General features: G+C 43.2%; 2 protein-coding genes across 2 annotated transcripts in view; one reads left to right on the top strand and one right to left on the bottom strand.

Annotated features, from left to right (window-relative positions):
- LOC116287138 (myotubularin-related protein 9) overlaps positions 1–21,707 on the top strand; it is a gene marked incomplete at its 5' end in the record, with an annotated part of 73,641 nt that overhangs the window by 28,221 nt on the left and 23,713 nt on the right.
- Positions 16,089–17,452, bottom strand: LOC148904355 (uncharacterized protein KIAA1958-like). Its single transcript, XM_089025412.1, has one exon. The coding sequence runs from the start codon at positions 17,307–17,309 to the stop codon at positions 16,089–16,091; it is 1,221 nt and encodes a 406-aa protein (XP_088881538.1). The 5' UTR covers positions 17,310–17,452.

Here is a 21,707-nt window from a genome sequence, read left to right as displayed (position 1 = left end):
GATAGCTTTTTCATAATACCCGTAGCAACAGCCGAAATGATACCACAAGCTGCCCCAACGCCGGCCAAAGGAACTCCAACGATTATTCCCGGCCCAGTAAGCGAAGTAGCAACGCCAGAGCCCGTTAACACAACAGATATGGATCCTGAAGTTATCGCAATCTTATGTAGCGTACTCCGGGCTCTAACGTACTTTTTTCTAACTTTTTCATAGTGTTTTGCCTGCCCTTCCAAGTAAGCCAGGATTAAGTTCGCTTTATTCAGACGAAAGTTTTCAGCGTTTAATTCGTTAGGTTCCTTAGGAAGTTCAGGATAAAGTGGAGGTGCTGATGGTATAACATCCATTATATATACTAATGTACGACGCTTTTGGGAATGATATTGAGGAGCAGCCACATCACGACAACCGGGATTACTGGAATTGGAGGGCCTTTAGGAAGATGTTTCCGCATGCAGACTCTAGTAAGTTCGAAAGGAGGCCTGATGGGATTTACTTTAAAGGCTCTAGGATGTACAGCAATGAGGATTTGAAACCTACGCTGGTCGATCAGATAGACAATCAACTGAAGAATTCTGGTTATATCGAACATAAGCCCGTGCAAGGTTGGTCAAAGGAATTATTGCTTGGTACCGGTACTTATCCGATACCCGCGGTTTCATTTGATGAACATCCAAGTTTGGATTTGACATTGAACATGCGGATCTCTAACAACCATTCCTTTCCGTTAAAGGTGCGAGATATCTTCAAAAACGTTCCCATTAATCATACCACCGCTAAGGAATCTCATGAATGGTTAAGTGGTCCTAACATGCGTTATTGGCCGCAGCAACTAAACTTTGCAGTTTGGTGTGCCACTAGCGGCTGTGGGGTAAGCGCAAACTTGATGAAGAATTCAATATTTATGTTTCATTTTCACTTCACGGTTAGGAGAATACTACATGAGATGGGCGTTACTGCATTACCGGGAGATGCTGCGTTTTATCCTAGAGATAACAAATACGACGTTCCAGCCTATAACAGGCTTTGTAAGGAGTTCGGTGTTGTAGGGAAGGATTTTAGATGCACTACCGGTGCTAACAATGGTTTGGGACATATTTGGGCTTATTGGGGGATTGGTGGGCATGTGCTAAGCGATAAGGAAGTTCATGCGCTGCAGTTGCGATGGGACACGGGATATCACAAAGAAACTCACGACAGTAGCACCTTCTTTGAACCAAATACCAAAACCACTAAGGAAGTCAGAGACGGACCTCTGTTCAAAGATGAGGGCGGTAAGTATGCAGGGGCCAATCCACTGATTATTAAGATTACCAACGACGAGCAAACGAAGCAATACTTTAATTTCATACCCCCAGAAGGTAAAGGACTAACCAAAGCCGGCCTTGCCCGTTTGAACCGCAGCATAGAAGCTTACGTGTATTCCATCCTTGGAGCTCAGGTAAACACCCGATCGAGTATAGTGGGGAATACTGGCGCCGCAGAAGAAACGCGAGCCGAAGCCTTGATCTTATTTGAAAGTTCAATCTTGGAGGGCGACATTAGCAAGGGCGTACAGCGTTACCAACTAGCCATACAAAATTCTAAGGCGAGGTTGGACTACGCAGTAGCCCCGGGTTGTTGGTTAATGCCTAGTAATTTATCTATAAATACTGGTTCTGTAGTAGGATACAACAACAAACTGCAGCGAGCTACTAAGGATATGAAGTTTGGGGTGAACGACGTGAACTCTGACACTCTTAGGAACATTCCTCACTTCGTAGAGAAGCCAAAAAAGTCACACGAAACGAAGCTACCCGTAGTTAAGAAACCATCAAAGAAGGTCCTGCCTGCGATACCTGAGGAATATGACCATAACTTACTAAAGGCCGGCCTAGCAGCTGCAAGCATTGGTCTGAGTTATTATATATGGCGATGAACAACCCCTACGTAACTGGAGTAGATTGCGTTTATACGACTTACACAGGCGAGAAAAAATACACCCAAGCATCTTGGGTTGATGTCACGGGGATGTCCGTGGATTTGAACTACTCCGGAAAGAAGTTGATATTATGCAGCATTTCTTTGGGGGCCGTTAGCAGTGCGAATATAGGATTTCGTTTCTGTGACGACAATGGAGTATTACAGCCCATGCGCGCGAAGACGAACAACAGAGAGCCCACGCATTTCTCAGTAGAGCCGCCAACGAATAGCTCTGAGAATCTTTCCGTTTGGACTTTCCACATGGTTGCTGATTGCCACGGGAAGGTAAAGCTACAGATAAGAGTAGATGACACCGGGAGTGTTTGCATAAATAGCATAGAAAATCAAAGGAATACTGTCTATAACCACATGACCATCAGCACTTTGACGGTAATGAGCCTTTAAATATATGAATCCATACGTGAGGGAAACGCGTTATACCCACCGCTTAGATGAAGAGGGATATGACAACGGCGCTTGGCATGACGTTGGACTGTGGGTTGAGGTTGGGGGCACTGCATTGGTCATTTGCACTATTAGCATTAATGCAAATACGCATGCGAATGTGGGGTTTAGGCTTATCGATGAGAATAATAAGCCCCTGCTTCCTTATCGAACTTCAACGAACACCAGGAAAGTTACCCATTTTTCGATGGAGCCCTACACTGGATCCACTGAAGACCTAACGCCAGTGACTTTTCATATGCTAGCCAATTGTAAATATGCTAAGTTGCAAGTCACTTCTGATGACGGCAAGTTTGGGATAAATCGCATAGGTCGCAGGCCCGCTAATGCAGCCTGGAGTCATAAGCCCATTTCTACCATGAGTGTGTTGCCGTTGGTTCCAAATTACCAGGGCGGTGCTAATACCGTCTTTCATTATCCTCAAAGCAGGACACCGTCCGATGAGAAGATTAAGCCTTCATCTTCTTCAGGAGGACCACCCCAATAGCGACGACTAATATCCAAATGTTATTCCCCACGAACTTTAACAATTCTCCGCCGGTCCTAAGTGCCAAGGAAACAACCGAACCCAGCAGCCCAGGCAAGCCGGCTGCCATCTTTTTTCCCAAGTCCGTCAGCCCATTGCCTAATTTCTTTACGCCCGCGCCCGTAGCCTTAAGCGCGGATAGGATAACTCCTACTACGGTGCTAATAGCGACTGCAAATGCCAGCGGAACGCCATACTTCAAAAGGGCTCTTTTTACCTTTTCCTTGGTAGTAAGCCCCAGCTCCTTTTCCAGGTTGTCCTTTTGCGCCTGTAATTCCGCGACTCTTTCCTGAAGGGTTTCTACTTCCTTTTGAGCTGCCTCCCTTTCCTCTTCAGTACGAGTTTGGTCATTGATTATTTCCTGCTGCCGCTCTATTTGCCCCTCCAGGTCTTCAATGGCCTGATCTCTTTGTCGGATTTGCTCCTCTTTAGTGTTGATTTCGGCAACCAACTGCCGCCGTTCCTCCAAAGAGCCGGTTATGGTGATATGCAAGTTTTTAGCTTCTTCCTTGCTCATGTCTAGGTCTTTTAGAGCAAGATTGAAGGCGTGTCGGGCTTGGTCTCTTTCGTCTAAAGCCGTTTCAGCTTCTCGCTTGAATTGCAGTATGACTTCGTTCTTGCCCTTGATTTCTTTCTTTTGAGCATCGGTTAGCTGCCGTATTTGTTTTTCGTAATTTGCTTCCTTTTCTTTCAACGTTTCTTGTAGTTCCTCGGCGTGTTTTTCTAGTGCGACCCTTTCATTTATGTTTTCCAATCTTTCTAACATGCTTCTAGTGGCACGCTGGAAGCCTTTTAATCTTGCTACGTCACCCCTAACTCCGCCATTTTCGTCAAAGAGGGGCTGTGGTTTTGTCCAGCGGTCTTTATCAGGAAATCTCAGGTCTTGAACGCTTATGAGGACTTTGTTTCCGCGTTCTGTGAGCCTTACGTCGTCAGCATCGAAACGGGAATAGCGCTGCGTTAGCTCTTGCGTTGCCCACTCTACGGTTTCCCGCGCGGTTGCTCCCTGCTCACCCATGTTTCGAAGTTCTATGTACTCAGGAGGGGACTCACCGGGGTTCTTTTCGTGCCACATGCGATTCAAGGCTGCCTTGAAGCTTTTCCACCTACTACCGTACGTGTTTTCTAGAGCCATGTTGTAGATTAGGGGGTCGGTTTCCGCGCCTTTAGTCCATGCGTCGTATTCTTCGTCGTTAATGTCTACTTGACCTTCTTCGGTGGTGGGGTCAAAATCCGTTCCTTCTACTTCCATTATATATGATAAGCTCAAAGTTAAACCCCAACGTATTACCTAAGCAGGTTGGCGAACTGAAAGCAGAACGCACCTTTCACCGGGTCACATTCACCCCCAGCAGCGCCAGACCTGGAGAAACGCTGTACGTAGGCGTGCCCCGCCTAACGGATAACCTAGTGTTGGTTCCTGGCACCCTAGCGCTAAGGTTTGACCTAGCAATACAACCAAGCACTGCGGACGCGCGTCACGTCGTCAACGACCTTGGTCGCAACATTGTCTCAAAGATGCGGGTGAAGTTCGCCGGGGAATCCTTGCTGGACTTAAACAGGTATGATTTGTATACCACGTACAAAGACTTATGGTTGACTGCATTTGACCGCGCGCAAAGGATAGAGCAGGGAATCGCCAGTGATGCCATACGCAAGGTAAGAAGCGCAACCTCTGGCGCCTCAGGAGAAGACGAAATAAAGACAGCTTATGGCACTAAATATGTCGTTCCATTAGATTTCGAAGTTATCACGAACCACGGTGCATACTACCCAAGGCAGCTAAGCGAGCTGCAGTTCGAAGTAACCCTAGCAGACACTACGAACATCCTACAGGGAAAGGACGTAAGTTCCTCAGCCGTCCACCCATACTCCGTTACTAACTTAGAGCTGCAGTATGAAACGGTATACAGCGAAGACTTAGCACGTAGCGCCGGTATGGAATACAGCGCCGGGAAGGCTTTCCTTTACGATCACGTCGTGATGTACAAGACGTTCAGCTTTACAAATAACGTCGAAGAGGTCATCAACCAAAGCATTAACCTTCCCAGACGCAGCCTTACAGGGATAATGTTGCTGTTCGCAAAGACATACACGGCAGGATTGCGTGACTCCGAGGCGTTCTTTAATCCTAACATCACTAACGTAGGCGTTAGCATTAACGGAGTACCTAATAAGGTTTACTCACAAGGGATAAAGCCCGAGGACATGTACCGGGAAGTCGCGCGTAAGTTTGGTGACCAAATTGGCCCAAAGGAATTCTTTAAGGATAAGTATGCGCTGTGGATCGACATGCGCACGACGAACGACGAAGACCTACATGGACAGGGTTTACGCCTGGTAAATACCCAGGACGGCATTACGTTGGAGATCAAGCGCACCAAACATGCCAGCGACACTACTAAGATAAACGCGTACATTTTCGTAGTCTCAGACGCGCAGCTAAGCGTGGAAATGAATCAGCTAAAGAGCGTTGCGTATTGATGCGCTGCGCTCCCTCATCCAAAAAAAAAAAAAAAAAAAGAATGAAATATCCCTTACGTATATAATGCTTCGCGTATTTGAAAACAATGAAACTAAACTGCAATGCATAGTGCAAGGCGATAAACTTTATTTCAAAGCAAAGGAAGTGGCGGCTGCGTTGGGTTACGAGCGTCCAAAAGATGCAATTAAGGCGCATGTTTGCGATAAATACAAGGTAAAGCTTAGCGAACTTAGAGTGGAGGTGAATCGCCTCCCCTCTCATTCACAGCCTAATTCCCTGTACGTAACTGAATCTGGGTTGTATCAGTTGATATTTAGCTCTAAGATGCCAACGGCAGAGACATTCCAGGATTGGGTCTTAGAGGAAGTTCTCCCTACCCTCAGGAAAACAGGTAAATATGCAATGGACAAACGCTTTGACAGTCCTAACAAGTTGGTATTCAAAATAGAAAATGAATTTGATCTGCATAAGAAGGTCGTAAACTACATACGTCGATTCCACCCTATCCTACTGCTCGCACCAGGTCTTGGAGAACTACAGGACTCAGCTAGCAAAAGGATAGTATGTTGGCAGAAAGGGTATCAGGCGGGGCAACCCGACATCTTAGTCCTTAATGCACATAAAAAACATAATGGGTTATGCCTGGAGTTGAAGACGCCTAAGGGTAACGGCGTATTATCCTCAAAACAAGAGGCGTTACTCACACAATACGAGGCAAATGGTTACCTAACCATGGTGTGCAACGATTACGACCTTATATGTAGGGAGATCGACCATTACGCGGAAGGCATTCGTGTACCTTGTCCTTGGTGTGTTAAGGCTTTTAAGACGCAGGAGGCGTTAAGGACTCACCAAAGAATATTTCATAGATATAATGATAGTTGAACAGACACACTGGCGTAATCTGACCGTTGGTCAAACTTACAAAATAAAAAATTATGTCATGTTTGAAGATATCAACCGATTGAGGTTAATCTTGATGCATGACAATGAAGAGTGCACTTTATGGGCACCTGACTGCGTGCGGTATGTCCTTCAAGGTGAGGAATACACACACGTAAGAAGTTATGGTAAAGTGAATGGTCGATGGAAGTTTGACATCGAACGCCGCACCGACGCTAATCCATTATGTGATTAGTCATCCCCATGGGCGGTTAAGTATTGGTCTGCTATGTCGGACCTCATTTTTTCTGTCATGTAATTAGTATGGTAAATTAAGGCTCCTCCTGCGAACGCTGCGATGTAAGGTAACATCATATATTATTCATTTTTCCATGCTTTTCTTACAGCAAGGTAATGGTCTAAGGGCTTGGGACCTTCGTACAGGCAACACCAAATATGTTGACCGCTGCGTTGACAACCACATTTATCGCAGATGCCGTCCCAGTGTTCTCGGTTCTCCCATCTTACTCCTTCGTAGTCGTCAAAGCATACGAAATCTTGGTCTATTTCTTTTTTACGCAGCACTAAAGCCCGGCTGGTTTCAAGGGGGCAACATCGCTCTGCTAAATCGCCGTGGGTTTCACAGACGACTTCTTCGAGGTGGTAACGTCGGCAGCGGTATTTATGCCAGTTCTCTTCAAAGAGGGGTTCATCGCATCGGTGGCAATGGCCTTTAAGGCAGACTCTATGCTCGCGGTGATATCGTAGGGCCTGTACAGTGGACAGTTCCTTACCGCAGTCACCGCAAAGGGTACTTACGGTCTTTTGACAGACTTTCTTGGAAAGGTGGTATTGCAGTCGCTGCTTGCTACTAAAGGCTCTATCACATTGCATGCACTTCATTATATATACCTTATTTTTTATTGTTATTTTGTTAAACCCTGTAAGAGGGTTTTAGGATAGGGTCTATTATTTCTTGTTGTTTTGTTAAGCCCCCATTAAAAGATGAGGTATCATTCTTTCTCATTGTTGAAACCAGCAAAAAGATAATCATGTTAACCATTCTTCGATCGTGATGATTTAACAAAATAACAATAAAAAATAGACCCTTACTTGAGACCTCTTTGCAGCATTTAACAAAATAACAATAAAAAAGAAAGACCTATGCTAATTCCTCTTGCTGGGGCTTAGTAAGATCTTCTTTGCGACCTCTTACTCTTCTCGAACGTCGTCTAAAGTCCTTTGTGCTTTAGTATCCGCGGGACACCAATGTCCAACGAAGTCTTCTTCAGAGAATACCTTATTACAGTGACGGCAGCTGTGTTTCTTACGAGGCGTCGGAGGGGTAACGATGATGCAGTCAGCAGGTAGTTCGCACGTAATGCAGTCCATATATCTATGGGGGATATCGAATGAAGTCCTTAATGGACTCCTTAGCCCAGCCCGCCATTGTCAAAAGCGCGCCAAACCGTTCTGCACGCTTCAGACTGCACATTTCATCGTACAATTCCTGCACGCGCTCTTTTAACCGGTCTATCTCTTCCCTTTGCATTTCTATGGTGTCTCTTTTATCCTTTGCGTCGGCGGTAATCCTTCTTACTGCGTCCACTGGGTCCATTGTATATATAATGGATCCGAATCATATTCCCTGCAATGCTCTGATAGTAGGACCCACCGGCTGCGGAAAGACCCAGTTCGTGGTAGAGCAGCTATTAGGATCCTTTAGATACCGCTTTGACTACATAGTGCTGCTTTGTCCCACCTACGTGAATAACCGCACCTGGACGGGTATAGGAGTGAAAGATGACGACTTCTTCGTAGATATTTTAGACCCTAACGAGTTATCCAGCCATTTGAAGTTCTGGCACAAGCAATTCCCTAAAGATACGCAGACTTTACTCATACTGGATGACATTGCCTGCGGGGACGACGTAAAAAAGCGCACCTCCGAATTAGTGAAGCTCGCTTTCAGCGGCAGACACGACAATATCAGCGTTTGGTTGCTCTCGCAGCAGCTTACCAGCGTCTCTAATCCCTTCAGGGAAAACATAGGTTCACTTGTCGTATTTTATACTCCGAGCAAGTCTGACCTGGAAACCATCTTAAGCGACTACGGCGGTGAGATATCCAAGGAACAGTTACACGAATACATGCGGCACCTAAAAACGCACCAACATTCCAAGATGATCTTCTCTTTGAGGTTTCCGTATTCCATTAACATATATGGACATTGAGCAGCTCTTAGATGAAGTCCCCACGCAGCTAGATGAAAGCAACCTCAAGGAACAACTTAACATCCTTGTGTCATCTGGGAAGTGCAAAGAAATGATAGGCAAGGAACTTACCCATGAGCAGGTTAATAAGTTGTCAGAAGAGGAGGTTAAGAAGTTCCATAAGAGGTACGAGGCCGCCCTTGCAAGTAAGACCACGGACGCCGTAGCAGACTCAGCCATTAAGCTGGCCACCAAGCTTCTCGGACTTGCGCTGCCCATAGACGACGTGGAGCAACTACGGAAGGACATTAGTGATGACTATGTCATCGCCCAAGAACTTAAGATAACCTGCGGGTGGTTGTCTTTGAAGTGCGGTAAGTTAATGGCAGTCGCCTCTGCGGCACTTCACGTAGCTCAGCACGTCGACTTGAAGGAACTTACGATGTCTTGGAAGGACTTCAAAAAGGACAGAGAAGTCGAAAAGGTCTTCCAGGCAGCACTTGCTGAGGTACCTGATCAAGTCGCCTCAAGTACTTAGTCAAGTCGTTGTCAAGTCACCTCAAGTACTTAGTCAAGTCGTTGTCAAGTCACCTCAAGTACTTAGTCAAGTCGTTGTCAAGTCATTGCCAAGTCATTGTCAAGTCGTCATCAAGTTACTTGTCAAGTCCTTCAAGTCCCTTAATATAAGATGAGTGGCACCGAAGAACAACCACCCGTAGAAGATACCAAGATTACCAAGGCTAAATCTCCAGGCAGAGTCGCTGCCGGAAAGAAGCTCGCGGAGATGAATAAAAAGAACAAAGCCAAAAAAGAAGAAAAGGTGGAAGAGAAAGAAGAAGAATCCTTCATTAATCCTGGGTACGTCATTGGCGCGTTAGGAGTTGCTATAGCAGCAGGCAGCCTTTACTTACAATGGCGGGCTACGAAGCCAAAAGTAAAGTGGGAGGCCGTGCATGTGCCGCCAACATATCACGCACCTGTGGAGGTTAGAAAAAGTAAGATCCCTGAAATGGAGTAGATTTATCACCCGTGGCGACCTAGATTTTCCTTCTCGCTTTGTAATATAATGTCGACCGCGTTGTTGAAAACTGTTGAAGAAGCAGCTATCATTACTTCCATCGTTGCGGGTATTGGTTGGGTAGGTAAGAAAGTGCTCAAAGAAGACTTTACTGAAGACCCAAGCAAGAGCTTCGCTAACTTTGCTAAGATGACCGCTGCCGTAGGCGGGGCTATCATGCTAAAGGATTACCTACGAAAGGAAAAGTACCTGCCTACGACGTAATATATAATGGCTGGCTTAGTCGCAGGTGGAGTCATTGCAGCTTTAGCATTCACTGGAGCTAATTATGGCGGTCAATATTTGAATAGATTAGTTAGAGGTGATCGCAGCGGAGATTTAGCCGCCGAAAGGAAGAGACACGACTTAGCGCTGGAGAAATATCAGCGGGACGTGGCAGCTTGGAATGAAAAAAGACAAGCTTACAGGGATTGGTTGGATAAGAACTACCAAGACAAAATGCAGGCAGACAAGAACTTCGAAAACACAGACTACGCCTTCAAACTTTATGCGCAAGCACACCCCGACTTTAGAATGAAAAAGCCTCAGTTCAAGAATTACTATCAGCCTTCTAAGAAACAAAAAGATAGTGAGCTGGTCTTCGTAGGAGTCGCAGGGCTGGCCGGAGGCGTGGCTTTGGCATATCTGCTCTAACGAAGGGGACTTGTCCCCTGTAATATAATGATCGTCTTTTTGGAAAGCGATAAAAATAACTTTACCACTTATTTAAATCCCCCCATCAAAGCCTGTAAGGTTCGGTTGGTTAGTTGCTCTTTGTACAATTCTTGGTATAATTTAATTAATGGCTTTGTCGTCGTGACTTCCACCAAACCAAAAATACCAGATTCCCATTACACCCCCATAACACTGGCTAAGGAGCTAGCAAAGCATGGATATACTCTTACCACAGGATTGCCCCATGAAATGACATTCAAGAAAAATAATGGGAGCGCCAATCTAAAGGACAGTTCATTGGTAGAACTCCTGGGCCTTACTAGTACCACGATAAATAGCGGCAGTACATATGATGTGAAATGGAAAGTCGCATCCTCTTATGAAGTCTATTGCGACTTGGTCCATAGTTACAACAATGGAGAAAAGTCTTCTCTTATGTCCAAGTTTCTGCCCCAAGGTAATCCATTTGACCCAGTAGAATACACTCCCATTTCTTTGAGCTATGACTTATCTAATTTGGTAGAAAGCATAAACATCACCATTAAAGTGGACGGAAAGACGGTGGATTTTAACGGACGTAAGATCAATCTTGTTTTGGAATTCATATAATGGGCCGCGTAGAGGACAAACTTAAAAGGATTTACTATGGGCCGGAAGGCTATTGGAGAGGAGCGTCAGCTATCAAGAAACTCGCGACCGCGGCCAGGGTATCAGACGAAACGGCTAAGAACTGGTTGAAAAAACAAACCCTCTGGCAGGTTTATCTTCCCGTGCCCAAGTACATTCCCAGGCCCAGCTTTACCGTAAATACCCCTAATGAAGTTCATCAGGCGGATTTGCTTTTCTTGCCGCACGATAAGGTGAGAAAGAAGACCTATAGGTACGCTTTGACCGTAGTTGATATCGCAAGCAGATATAAGGACGCCGAACCTATAACCAGCAAGGATTCTGGGGAAGTCGCAGAAGCCCTAGGTAGGGTTTATAATCGCGTCTTGAAATGGCCTAAGCTGCTGCAAGTGGATGCGGGGACGGAGTTTATGGGCGTGGTTACCAAGACCCTGAAAGACCACGACACTAAAATTAGAAGAGCTAAAGCAGAGTACCACAGGGGTCAGAGCATTGTCGAAAGATTCAATAAGACCCTGGCCGAGCGTCTCTTTGGATACCAGTATTGGAAAGAGCTGGAAGATCCCTCCAAACGCAATAGGGAATGGACTCAGAGGCTCCCCCAGGTCGTCGCAGCTTCGAACAACGAGGCGGCCAGGGCTACGGGAATGAAACCCAGGGATGCCATAAAAAAGAAACACGTGGAACACAAGTCCTTCATCAGAAGTTCGAGGGCGGTCTTCCCCCAGGAAAAGAAATTAGGTAATGTCACGGTTCGATATCTCTATGAGCCGGGTGAATTAGAAGGAGGATCCAAAAGAGCTACGGATCCTAATTGGTCTTTGGAAACTTACCAGATCCGAAGCGTAATAGCTAAGAAGGGTCAGCCCATCTTGTATTATCTTCACGATGGCCCCACACGTGGGTTCGTCATGGAAGAACTGCTTATCGTGTGATGTCCGAATGCTATCGTATGCACTCCGTCATCACACATCCATCGCTTACCGTCAAATGCAGACAGTGACACCTTCTCCTGCGTGACGTTATGTATCTGATGACCATAGCTGCGCAGGCTGTTCATCTTATGCCGCTGTTCCTTGCGTGTTCGTAATACGTTGAGGTAGGACTCGTGCGTAATGTCCTTCTTAACCACATACTTTTTTACGCCTTTAGCTTTCTTTTCTACGCCGTCTAACTTTAGCACGCTGTACATCTTTGGTTTCAGACCCACGTATTCCACGATGGGTTTTCCTAACATTTCGTCTTTCATCTTCCCAATTACCTTCTTATTCTTCGCAGAGTAAAGGAAGTGCTCCTTCGGGTAACCGCTGGTGTCGTACTCGTCTATGTCGGGGAGGCAGTCTTTGTAAACGTCTTCCGTTTGCACTTCTAGAATTAGGGAGTCGGTGTCTGTGTACAGGAGGCGACAGCGGTCTCCGTACTTTGGCTTAAGCTTATCGTAGTAGAACTCGTACATAAGCAGCTTCGATAGATCCAGCACCGTAAAGCCTGTGTAAACGGGCTTGTTTAGTAAGAGGTTTGCCTTTTTCATGTGAATCACGTAGAAGTTCAGCATTTCTACGTATCTAACGAAGCCTGGCTGTGACACGTATGCTTCTGCTTCCTCTTTGGTGCTGACTATTTTTACGCTTACGCGCTTGCGGATGTTCTCCATTGTCTTTCCGAACACGCTGTTGTTCATCAGTTTGAAGAGGTTTTTCTCGAAGTCATTTTTCGCTGCGGTACGCTTTTGCGTGTTAAAGTCAATGTAGGGGCGCATCCAGGGTTCCTGCGTGAATTTTAGGACTCTGTGGATCTTCTCTACGCGCATTCCGTGTCGCACGTAGAACTGCAGGTTGCGGTAATGTACCACATACTTCTTCTTATCCATCAGGTTCATAGTTAGTTTCCTGTACGGTTTGTAACCAGGGCACATTTGCTTTTGCAGCGGACTTAGCTGCTTAAATGGTATCTCTATCGCTTCTGGTGCTAAGGGGAACTCATTGTGTTCGTCGTGCAGGCGCTCTGGGTACTCCAGATCCACTTCTAAGACGTAACCCTTGTCTTCCTCCTTTCCTACCTGCATGTAGAAGTCTATCGGCTTCACTGGATCCCATTCGAAGTCTCTCACAGGTAGGTACTGTGACATTGCCCAACCATAAAGGTTATTCGCATCCAGGTAGTAAATGTATGTGGTTGGTTTCTCTGGGTCGTGCTCTACTAAGGGGTTGTTTGCGCGGGCGTAACGTCGGCTGGGTCCGCATACGCCGCCACGAATACCGTCTTCCATAAACCGATACATGTCGTACTCCGTTAGGAGATCCAACTGCGCATTTGTCTTCTTTAACAAAGCACTCCAGCTGAGCCCAGGAGCCGTGTAGAAATTAGCGGGATCCAATCCGTAATATTCCATAGCCATCTTTCTGAAGCTTTGGAAAACATCTGCGAGCAGCACTACGTCAGACCTTAGGTAGATGTCGTGGTAGTCACCCATGTTCTCACAGGAGTACTTTTCCCACACGTCTAACGCATGCTGGTACTCCTCATCCTTTATACCAGACTCGTTTAGGGTGCTGTAGAAGCGATCTTTGGGTGGTAGGGGTTCTTTGAATCGATCCCAGGAGTCCATGTATTCGTATGGGTAGACTCCTTTCCTTTCCGCGCCGTATTGACTGGAAATGGGAAAGTTGGTGTTATACTTTACGAGGTTTGCTAAGGAGTCCGCCATAAACTGCTGCGAATCTAAGAACTTTAGCTTACCCACAGTTACGGACATGTAGCGCTCTTTGTTGTTGGGTATGCATTTGACGTCGGAGCCGTCTGTTCCTTGTAGTAGCAAATGGGAGTCGTAACCGCGGAGGTTGTGAAAGAACACCGGAATCTCCATGTCTGGATTTACTTTGAAGTTTATATTGCATTTCCAATGAGCCGCTCCTCTGTATTTACCCGTGATGTGGCAGTGATCCCTAACCTTATCCACATAGAAATCCTCAACAAATGCTTTGTGACAGTGAATGCAGTGCGTGGAGGGCTTTCCCGGCTTCTCACCTTTCTTAGCATACTTCCCGCATTTAAAATGAGCTTCTCCTAGATACTTTCCATCTTCATCCCACGCTTTCTTGGCTCGTCTTCCAAACTGAAGAAGCGTATGTTGGCAAATGTAGCATTTTTTTGCCTTGTTAAAAGCCTCCTGGTTCTCTTTGGTAAATTCCATCTTCTTTGGACATCTTAATTGTTCTCTAATCTCTCCCTCCTCTTCTCGCAATGCTTCTAGAAACTCATTAGCTGCGTTCTTACCTCGGTAAATCACAGGAGGGTTTGCTTTACCGTCTGATCTGACTACTATGTAACCAAAGGAGCAGATCTCGTGTAATCCTACCTTATTCGTGGCGCCACGTTTCTGCTCTTCCTTAGTTATCAACGCTTCGAAGTCTGCATATATCACGTAAGGCACTTGCATCTGCTTTTGATGGTCTGCGTATGAAAGCTCTTTGTTGGTGGGCATCTGGATCCGTTGCGCCACTTCTTCGACTCCGCGGCAGATCTCATCGTGTTTCTTTAGGGTATTTAAGGATGTAAATGACAGCAAGCAGCAGTCACAGAAGTACTTTTTGCCTTTGTGCTTAGTATGTCTGTAGAATAGTCTGCTAATGTGTTTAACCCATGAGTAGTGTCCGCCGTGGTAGAATAAATGTACGCGCTCTCCTTTACTTTTTGACAGAACTAACGGTACTATCGTCTGCTCTCTGACTCCGTAAACGTTAATTGCTAGATCGTTTATTTCCTCAAATATGGGGATGTCTATCAACTGCATGGGAAATTCCACACCGTCCCACTCTAAATCATCTGTGGGATACTTACTTGTCCTACAGGGATCCTTCTCTGCTGGATACAGTGCAGACCTGATTGCCCACATAAAGCATCGATTGTCTTCATTCTTCACGTTTACAATAGCCTTCTTCCTTTCTACCCACGTTGGTAGCGGTACGTAACTCCCCCCTCGTATGGGTACGTACCTGGCTATACTTATCTCTATTCCTTCAACCTCCTCTACTGTCCAACCCGATCCTTCTTTCGTGTAGTTAGACAGCGACTCCATTATTGCTTCTAAGGCTTCACTGAGTGACCTATCCAGATTCGTGGATTCTAATATCACTAACGACTTTGATCGCAACATTGCTGTCGTCATTACCTCGTCTTTTGACAAACTTACTTCTACCATTATGCTCGCTTTCAGGGCTCCTAATTCTTCTATACCTTTTCGGAGAGTCCTTTTAACCTTCCTTTCTGACTGACGCCAAAACTGTCTAACGTCAATCTCACCGTTACCGGGTATTGACACCGTGCTGAAGTTGCTTTGGGATTCCATCTATATAATAGGAAATATTTTATACCTAATACCAAGCACTTTTTAGGTCGTCGTAGTCGTACTCACAGTCCTGACAATGCCAAAACAATTTAACCTTAGTCTCAAACTTCTTACCACATCCACAATCATAACTGCTCATACACTTCGTCTTCATTTTCAAATGCTTTTTCAAATCCGCTTCTTTCTTAAAAGTTCTCTTACAATCTTCGCACTCCATATATAGACTAACATATTTGCGCTGTTGCCCCCAACCACACTTGGAGTGGGTTGTTTCCGTAGGTGGATTTTTGACGCGGGTCTTACCCCGTGTTGAGATTGCGCTGGAACCCCCATTCCCTATACTACTGCCGAAGCCGAAGGCTGAGGCAGATAACACAGCCGAGGTTTTGATAATTTACGATATCATGCGATAACCGAATTCAATAATTGCTTTATTATACATTTTGTATACTGGAAAAACATTAACATAAACATTAAATTATAGAGACATGAAATATGAACGCCATGATGTCGCGTGAAAAACGCAAAATTTTTATTTGAAAATATTTCAATAATTCTTCACAAAATATATGAAAATAAGTTAATAAAGATTTCTTAAATAATTGTTTTTGTACATAATACTGAAGATAAATACAAATTCTGAATAAAAACGTTATGTAAACTGAGAAATTTATAAGTTATGTAAGCCTAAAGGATACGACAACAACAACAAAAATGTCGCCGGAGTGAATGAAACCTATAGTAATTCAGATGCCAAAGTGAATGGCCTTAAAAATCTTATTAAAGTATCAGAAGTAAACAAGAAATGACATTCTCGTAAAAAGGAAGCTAAGGAAAAAACAACTTTAGCTCTAGCTATTGAAAGTGACGTTACAATTCACAAAATTATAGTTTTTTGAAATTTCTGAGTGGGAGTGGCTAACACTAAATTCTCCCATCAAAAATTCTTCTTGTGAAAGAGTAAATGTAGGCGATAAGTTAAGAGTTTCGCTACTTACAGCTATGCTAGTATCTACACTCGTAGAGTCAGTTCCAAGTGATGCAGCAGTGATGGTTTCTGACATTCTTCTTTTGGTGTTTATGTCTGTTTGACAGTAGCTCCTCAGGCTGATCTCGCTTTTATGACCACTTACCGACATGATGTGGCGTGCTTCAAAACCAGCCCTATCCAGGATGGTTAGAGATGTAGCTCTAATAGAGTGATTGGTATACAGCTTTGAAAGTTTTGCTTCTTGAGAGATAACCTTCATTTTCTCTCCAAGCATCCGTTCACCAACTACCATGTTGTCATAACAAATCTCGTCAACACCAATTCTTGCGTTTTTCTTCGGTCTTTGGAACAAAAACTGGTTCTTTGGATTTAAGTGTTTAATATAAAGTTCTAACGAGGCAACAGGACAGTTCGGTCCGGGTTTTTCATACATAATTCCTCCTTCTAAACCGTCGTCGTCCTCTCTCCTGTTTTTTGTCAGCTCGTCGCCAGCTTTATACACATATCGAGATCCTTTGTCGTCTACGCTGAATGAGAAGTCTGAAATTTTTAACTCTCTGAGGTTTTGACGACCACGGCGGCAGAAAAACAGCATTATCTCAAAAAATACTTTGTTTTGCAGTGTTCTTGGGTCTTGTAAGCCAAAAACTCCACACTCATAGAGTTTTTTAAGATCATTTTCGAGGATTGGAGGTTTGTGTTGAATTTTGCCGAGTCCTTGTTTTTTAAGATCAACACACTGTGCTAGAAAAACTTTATTTGCCTCACCAAATTCTGGATCGTTTATGATGTCAGTTCCTTGGGTATTTTTGAAGTGTCTATTGAGTCCAAACCTTAAGCTGTGGAGAGAGCTTTTGGAATATAAATCGCCGTTGCTTTTTCTTGCTTCTGCGTAAAATGACTTCAACATTTCGGCTAACGATTTCTTCTCCTTTGGTTCTTGAAGTTTTTTCTCCTTTAGGTATTCGCTGAAGACTTTTACGCTCCCTTTTGTCGACCTTTTCGTATTTTTTGAATCTTTTTCTTCTAAGAGATTATTTATTTCTTCTTCGGAAAGCGAAGCAAAGCGTGAGGATGCCATCTCGATGGATAGATCTCAATGCCCTTGGCAAAGCTACCACAGCGTGACCTTGAATGAACTTGACATGATAAATGTATTATCTGTAGGAAAACCTACAGATAATACATTTATCATGTCGAGTTCACACGATATCAGGGATTGTCTGAGGGCTCTCGACCAATCAGAATTGAGGTACTTAGTAAAATGTATAATAAAAAAACTTGTAACAAGTCTGTTCTAAGCGCTTTGAAAATAAATGATGATGAAAATGTTCACGATAAATTAAGGTAAGACTACGAAAGAGTAAAACAAAAACTATGATTTGAAAGCTAATTTGAATAAATAAGTCTTAAGTTGTGATTTGAATGAAGCCAAATTAGTAGTGTCTCTTATTGATGACGAGAGCATGTTCCAAAGTTTAGGGGCAGTAACATTAAAAGAACTTAGACCATAAGATTGAAGATTGTAGGACTTGGAGTTTAGAGCCAGATGAGAAGACGATCGAAGATTGCGTGAAGGTTTATAGGTAGAGATGAGATCTTGGATGTAGACAGGAGAGAGATTATACAGGGCTTTGAAGGTAAGCAAAATTATTTTAAACTTGATCCTTTCAGCCACAGGAAGCCAGTGTAAATCAATGAGGACAGGAGTTATGTGATCATGTTTGCGTGACAAGGTGATGAGACGAGCAGAAGCATTCTGGACAGCTTGAAGCTTGTTAATGAGATTTTGGGGAAGGCCATACAGAAGAGAATTACAGTTATCGAGTTTTGAAGTGATGAATACATGAACAAGTATTTCTGTGGTCTTGGAGGAGATGAATTTTCTGATTCGAGCTATGTTACGTAGATGATAGAAGGCAGATTTGCAAGTATTGTCGATGTGTGGGACCATAGACAATGTAGAGTCGAGAATAACACCAATATTTCGAGCTTGAGACGAACAATTAATTACATCAGAGCCAAAGTGGAGAACAGGAAAAGATCTTTGAGGATTGTGCTTGGAAGAGAAGATTAAGAATTCAGTCTTGTCTTTATTCAGTTTAAGTTTGTTCAAAGTCATCCAATTATCAATGTCAGCAAGACAGTTTTCAATTAGAGTCATGGCATGATCAAGAGAAAAAGCATCATTACGAGAAAATGGTATATACAGTTGTGTATCATCACCATACCGGTGGAAAGACATCTTATGTTTACGAAGGAGATCAGCAACAGGTGAGGTGTAAAGCAGATACAATATTGGACCAAGAACAGAACCTGAGGTACACCACAATCAAGCTGGAGAAATTCAGATGAGGCACCATCAAGAGAGACAAATTGTGTACGATTAGAGAGGTAGGATTCCAAATTTGGTATTAAGACGATTAAGAAGAATTTTGTGATCTACGGTATCAAAAGCAGCATATAAATCAAGGAGAAGCAAGGCAACACAGGAGCGATTATCAATAGCTTGAAGAATGTCATTTTTGACACGAAGAAGAGCAGTTTCACAACTGTGGAAAGGCTTGTAGGTGGACTGCATGGGCTCATGAAGATGGTTTTCAGATAGAAAAGCATTGAGTTGAACGGCAACAACTTTTTCGATGAGTTTAGATACGGTTTTCAAATTAGAAATTGGACGATAGTTTCCATGAACTGATAATCAAGAGACGCCTTTTTTATCAGAGGTTATAAACTATATAAACATCTCTCTCACTCTTACTTTCTATTGACTCCGACGAAGGACTAACGTCCGAAACGTCAGTTCCTATTTTCACTACGGTGTAAAACTTATCAATCTACGATAACTGTTTCATTAGAAACACCGACGCAGTCCACGCTAGTGTTTACTAGCCATCATTTACAAATTAATAGGTAAATGGATTTATAGCTACACGTTTTTAAAATCCTCAAAATTTAATGGCAACGTATGTTTTTGTTTTGATGTTTTGATTTCAAGACAGTGTGCGGGTAAAAGAAAAGAAAAACCGTGATTGTCGATGCAAATTGTTAGTTGCGACTTGACGATTTGACAGATCTTAGCTGACCGCAGAACGGTGAAAGCTCGGAGCTCCATAACTATGCTCTATAACATTTACCCAAGCTGATTTTTTCACAGTCATATATTTAATATCTTGACTTTCATTATACGAAATATTGAATGATTTTGGGTAGCACTTAGTAAACTATTTTTTTGGGTTTTGCAATATTTTTCATAAGGCGTAAAGTATAACCTAGAAATAGATTTGAAATAATATCAAAAAGTAGCTACAATTTTTATAAAGGCTTTGGACTAAATTTAAGATGTCTATTAACAATTTTAAGAAGGTTGGAAAAGTCATAAGAGTATTTAAGTTTGCCACACGAGGCCACCAAAGTTGATATAAAATCTGACCGTCTCAAAAGAGCGTTTTGACAAAATTTCATTTTTCGCGATTTTCTCGTAAAAATGCAATCTTTTTCCAAACAAAATAATCCTGATTTGTTTCATGTTAAGGTTAATCTATGGTTAAAATAGGAGCAAAATCTATCTTTTGAGCTTTGACACGATTGTCTGGTTTTTACAGTTTTTAGATGACGATGATGTACTTAGTAGCAATAAGCTAGAATTTCCTATTTTCGATGTCACGACTTGAAGGAGTCTTTGGGAAAAACAACTTTACAACTTAAAAAAAACTGAAATAGCAGTGCATATTACGAATAATAAAACAATAGAAAATATCGACAGCCAATTAGAGTTGAGTGTACACATCATTAGCTTTTGGTGGCAACTTTGAAACAAAGCAAAAAAAAAATGGCTGCCCAAAGCTCGAGATTTGCTGCGGGTCCAAGAATCATAATACGACAGAAAGTACTACATTTTGGATTCAATGTTTGGTCACTTTGGTGCCTTGAAAAAGGAATAACTAATTAAGGCAGAGGATCTAAATCTTTTGCTCGATAGATTTTATGCGGAAGTCAAGACAAAAAATGGCGAAAAATACGAGCCAGATAGCAATCGTGTAATGGTTACTTCTAGCAATCGACATCTAAAGGATAAAGGATATAAACTTTAGTGCTAGAGGGAAAAGCCAAGCTACTGAGGGAAGGTGGTCGAGGGAAACGACCTAATACGTCGAGGCAAGTAACCCTACAACAACAAAAAGTTCTTTGGACGTCAGGAAAACTTGAAAATAATAAGTACAATTTGGTGGATACTCACCCAGCAGTTTGGGTTTGGTCTCCGTGGACGTCTAGAGCACAACGACATGAAGATTCAAGATTTCCGCTTGAGTATGGCTGACAATGGCGTGGAGTTTGTTGAGTATACTGAAGGTTCAACAAAAACAAGATATGGTGGTTTAAGCAAAAGCCGAGGGATTTTTCCTCACGAATGTTTGCAGTCGGAGGCGAACGATGTCCTGTTCAGTTTTTCAAGGGCTATATCCGCCTGCCACCTCAGTTGCAAAGCGAAGGGCCATTTTATCTATCGATATAGCACAAGAGAAAGACCGATGACCAGGTTTGGCTCACTATTCAGCCCATGGGAGTGAACAAAATTAATGCCATCATTAAGTCAATTGTAGAGGGAACAACTCTTGAGACAAACGTTAAAAAGTTCACCAACCACAGTGCCAGAAAGACTCTCGTCGCTCGTTCTACCGCCAGGGTAGAACGAGCGGGAATAGCGAAGATAACTGGCGAAAGAAACATACATTCCATCGATGATTACGAGGAAGGTGACGAGCAAGAACAATGTGAACTTTCTCTGGCCATCTCAGTAGAAATAACATTTCACAAAGAGCTATAGTTCCAGTCAGCGAAATTCAGTTTCCAAATTGGCAAATACAACATAACAACAACTCTTCGCTTTACGAGCCTTCCATGTCCATGCCTGGTTTTCAGAATCAATTTCCAAACTACATTTCGCATCCTTTTCAGTCATTGCCTGTTTTTTGTTGGTTTTTTTTTTTAACAGCCTGATGTCAAAATCAGCAGTAAACGATGGTTCTCAGGGTCAATGCAACTCATTTAACGGTTGTACAGTAGCGTTCAATTACCAGAAATCCCCGGAGGTCAACCCACAGAGAAAACGCCGCTATATCATTGAAAGTGATTCAGACACCTTCTAAACTTATTTACTGCCGTAATGAGTACTTCACAGCTGAATTTGGGATACTTTTCCCTCAATTTGTATTCTAACAAATTTTGATTGCTTGTCAGTTTCAATGCAAAGCCGCTATTTTTATAACTATGGGGTGTTCAATCATAAATTGTATTTTTATCCAGTCGTATTCACTAAAATACTCACGTGGTTGGCATTACGTCATTTTCAAAAAAATACTTTCTCCAGTTGTTTCCGACTTTATCTTCCTAAAATATTTTTATGTATATTATTAAAAGTTAATAAGATGATTTCTCGCGAAATCATTTTATTACCTATACGAATCAAGAAAGTAGA

The sequence above is a fragment of the Actinia tenebrosa genome, unplaced genomic scaffold (genome assembly GCF_029948245.1).
Source record: "Actinia tenebrosa isolate PJP-AT-01 unplaced genomic scaffold, QUT_ActTen_1.0 utg179__unscaffolded, whole genome shotgun sequence".
Taxonomy (NCBI): Eukaryota; Metazoa; Cnidaria; class Anthozoa; order Actiniaria; family Actiniidae; genus Actinia; species Actinia tenebrosa.
Note: the sequence above shows the minus strand (reverse complement) of the source record. Positions and strands in the feature narration are given on the sequence as shown.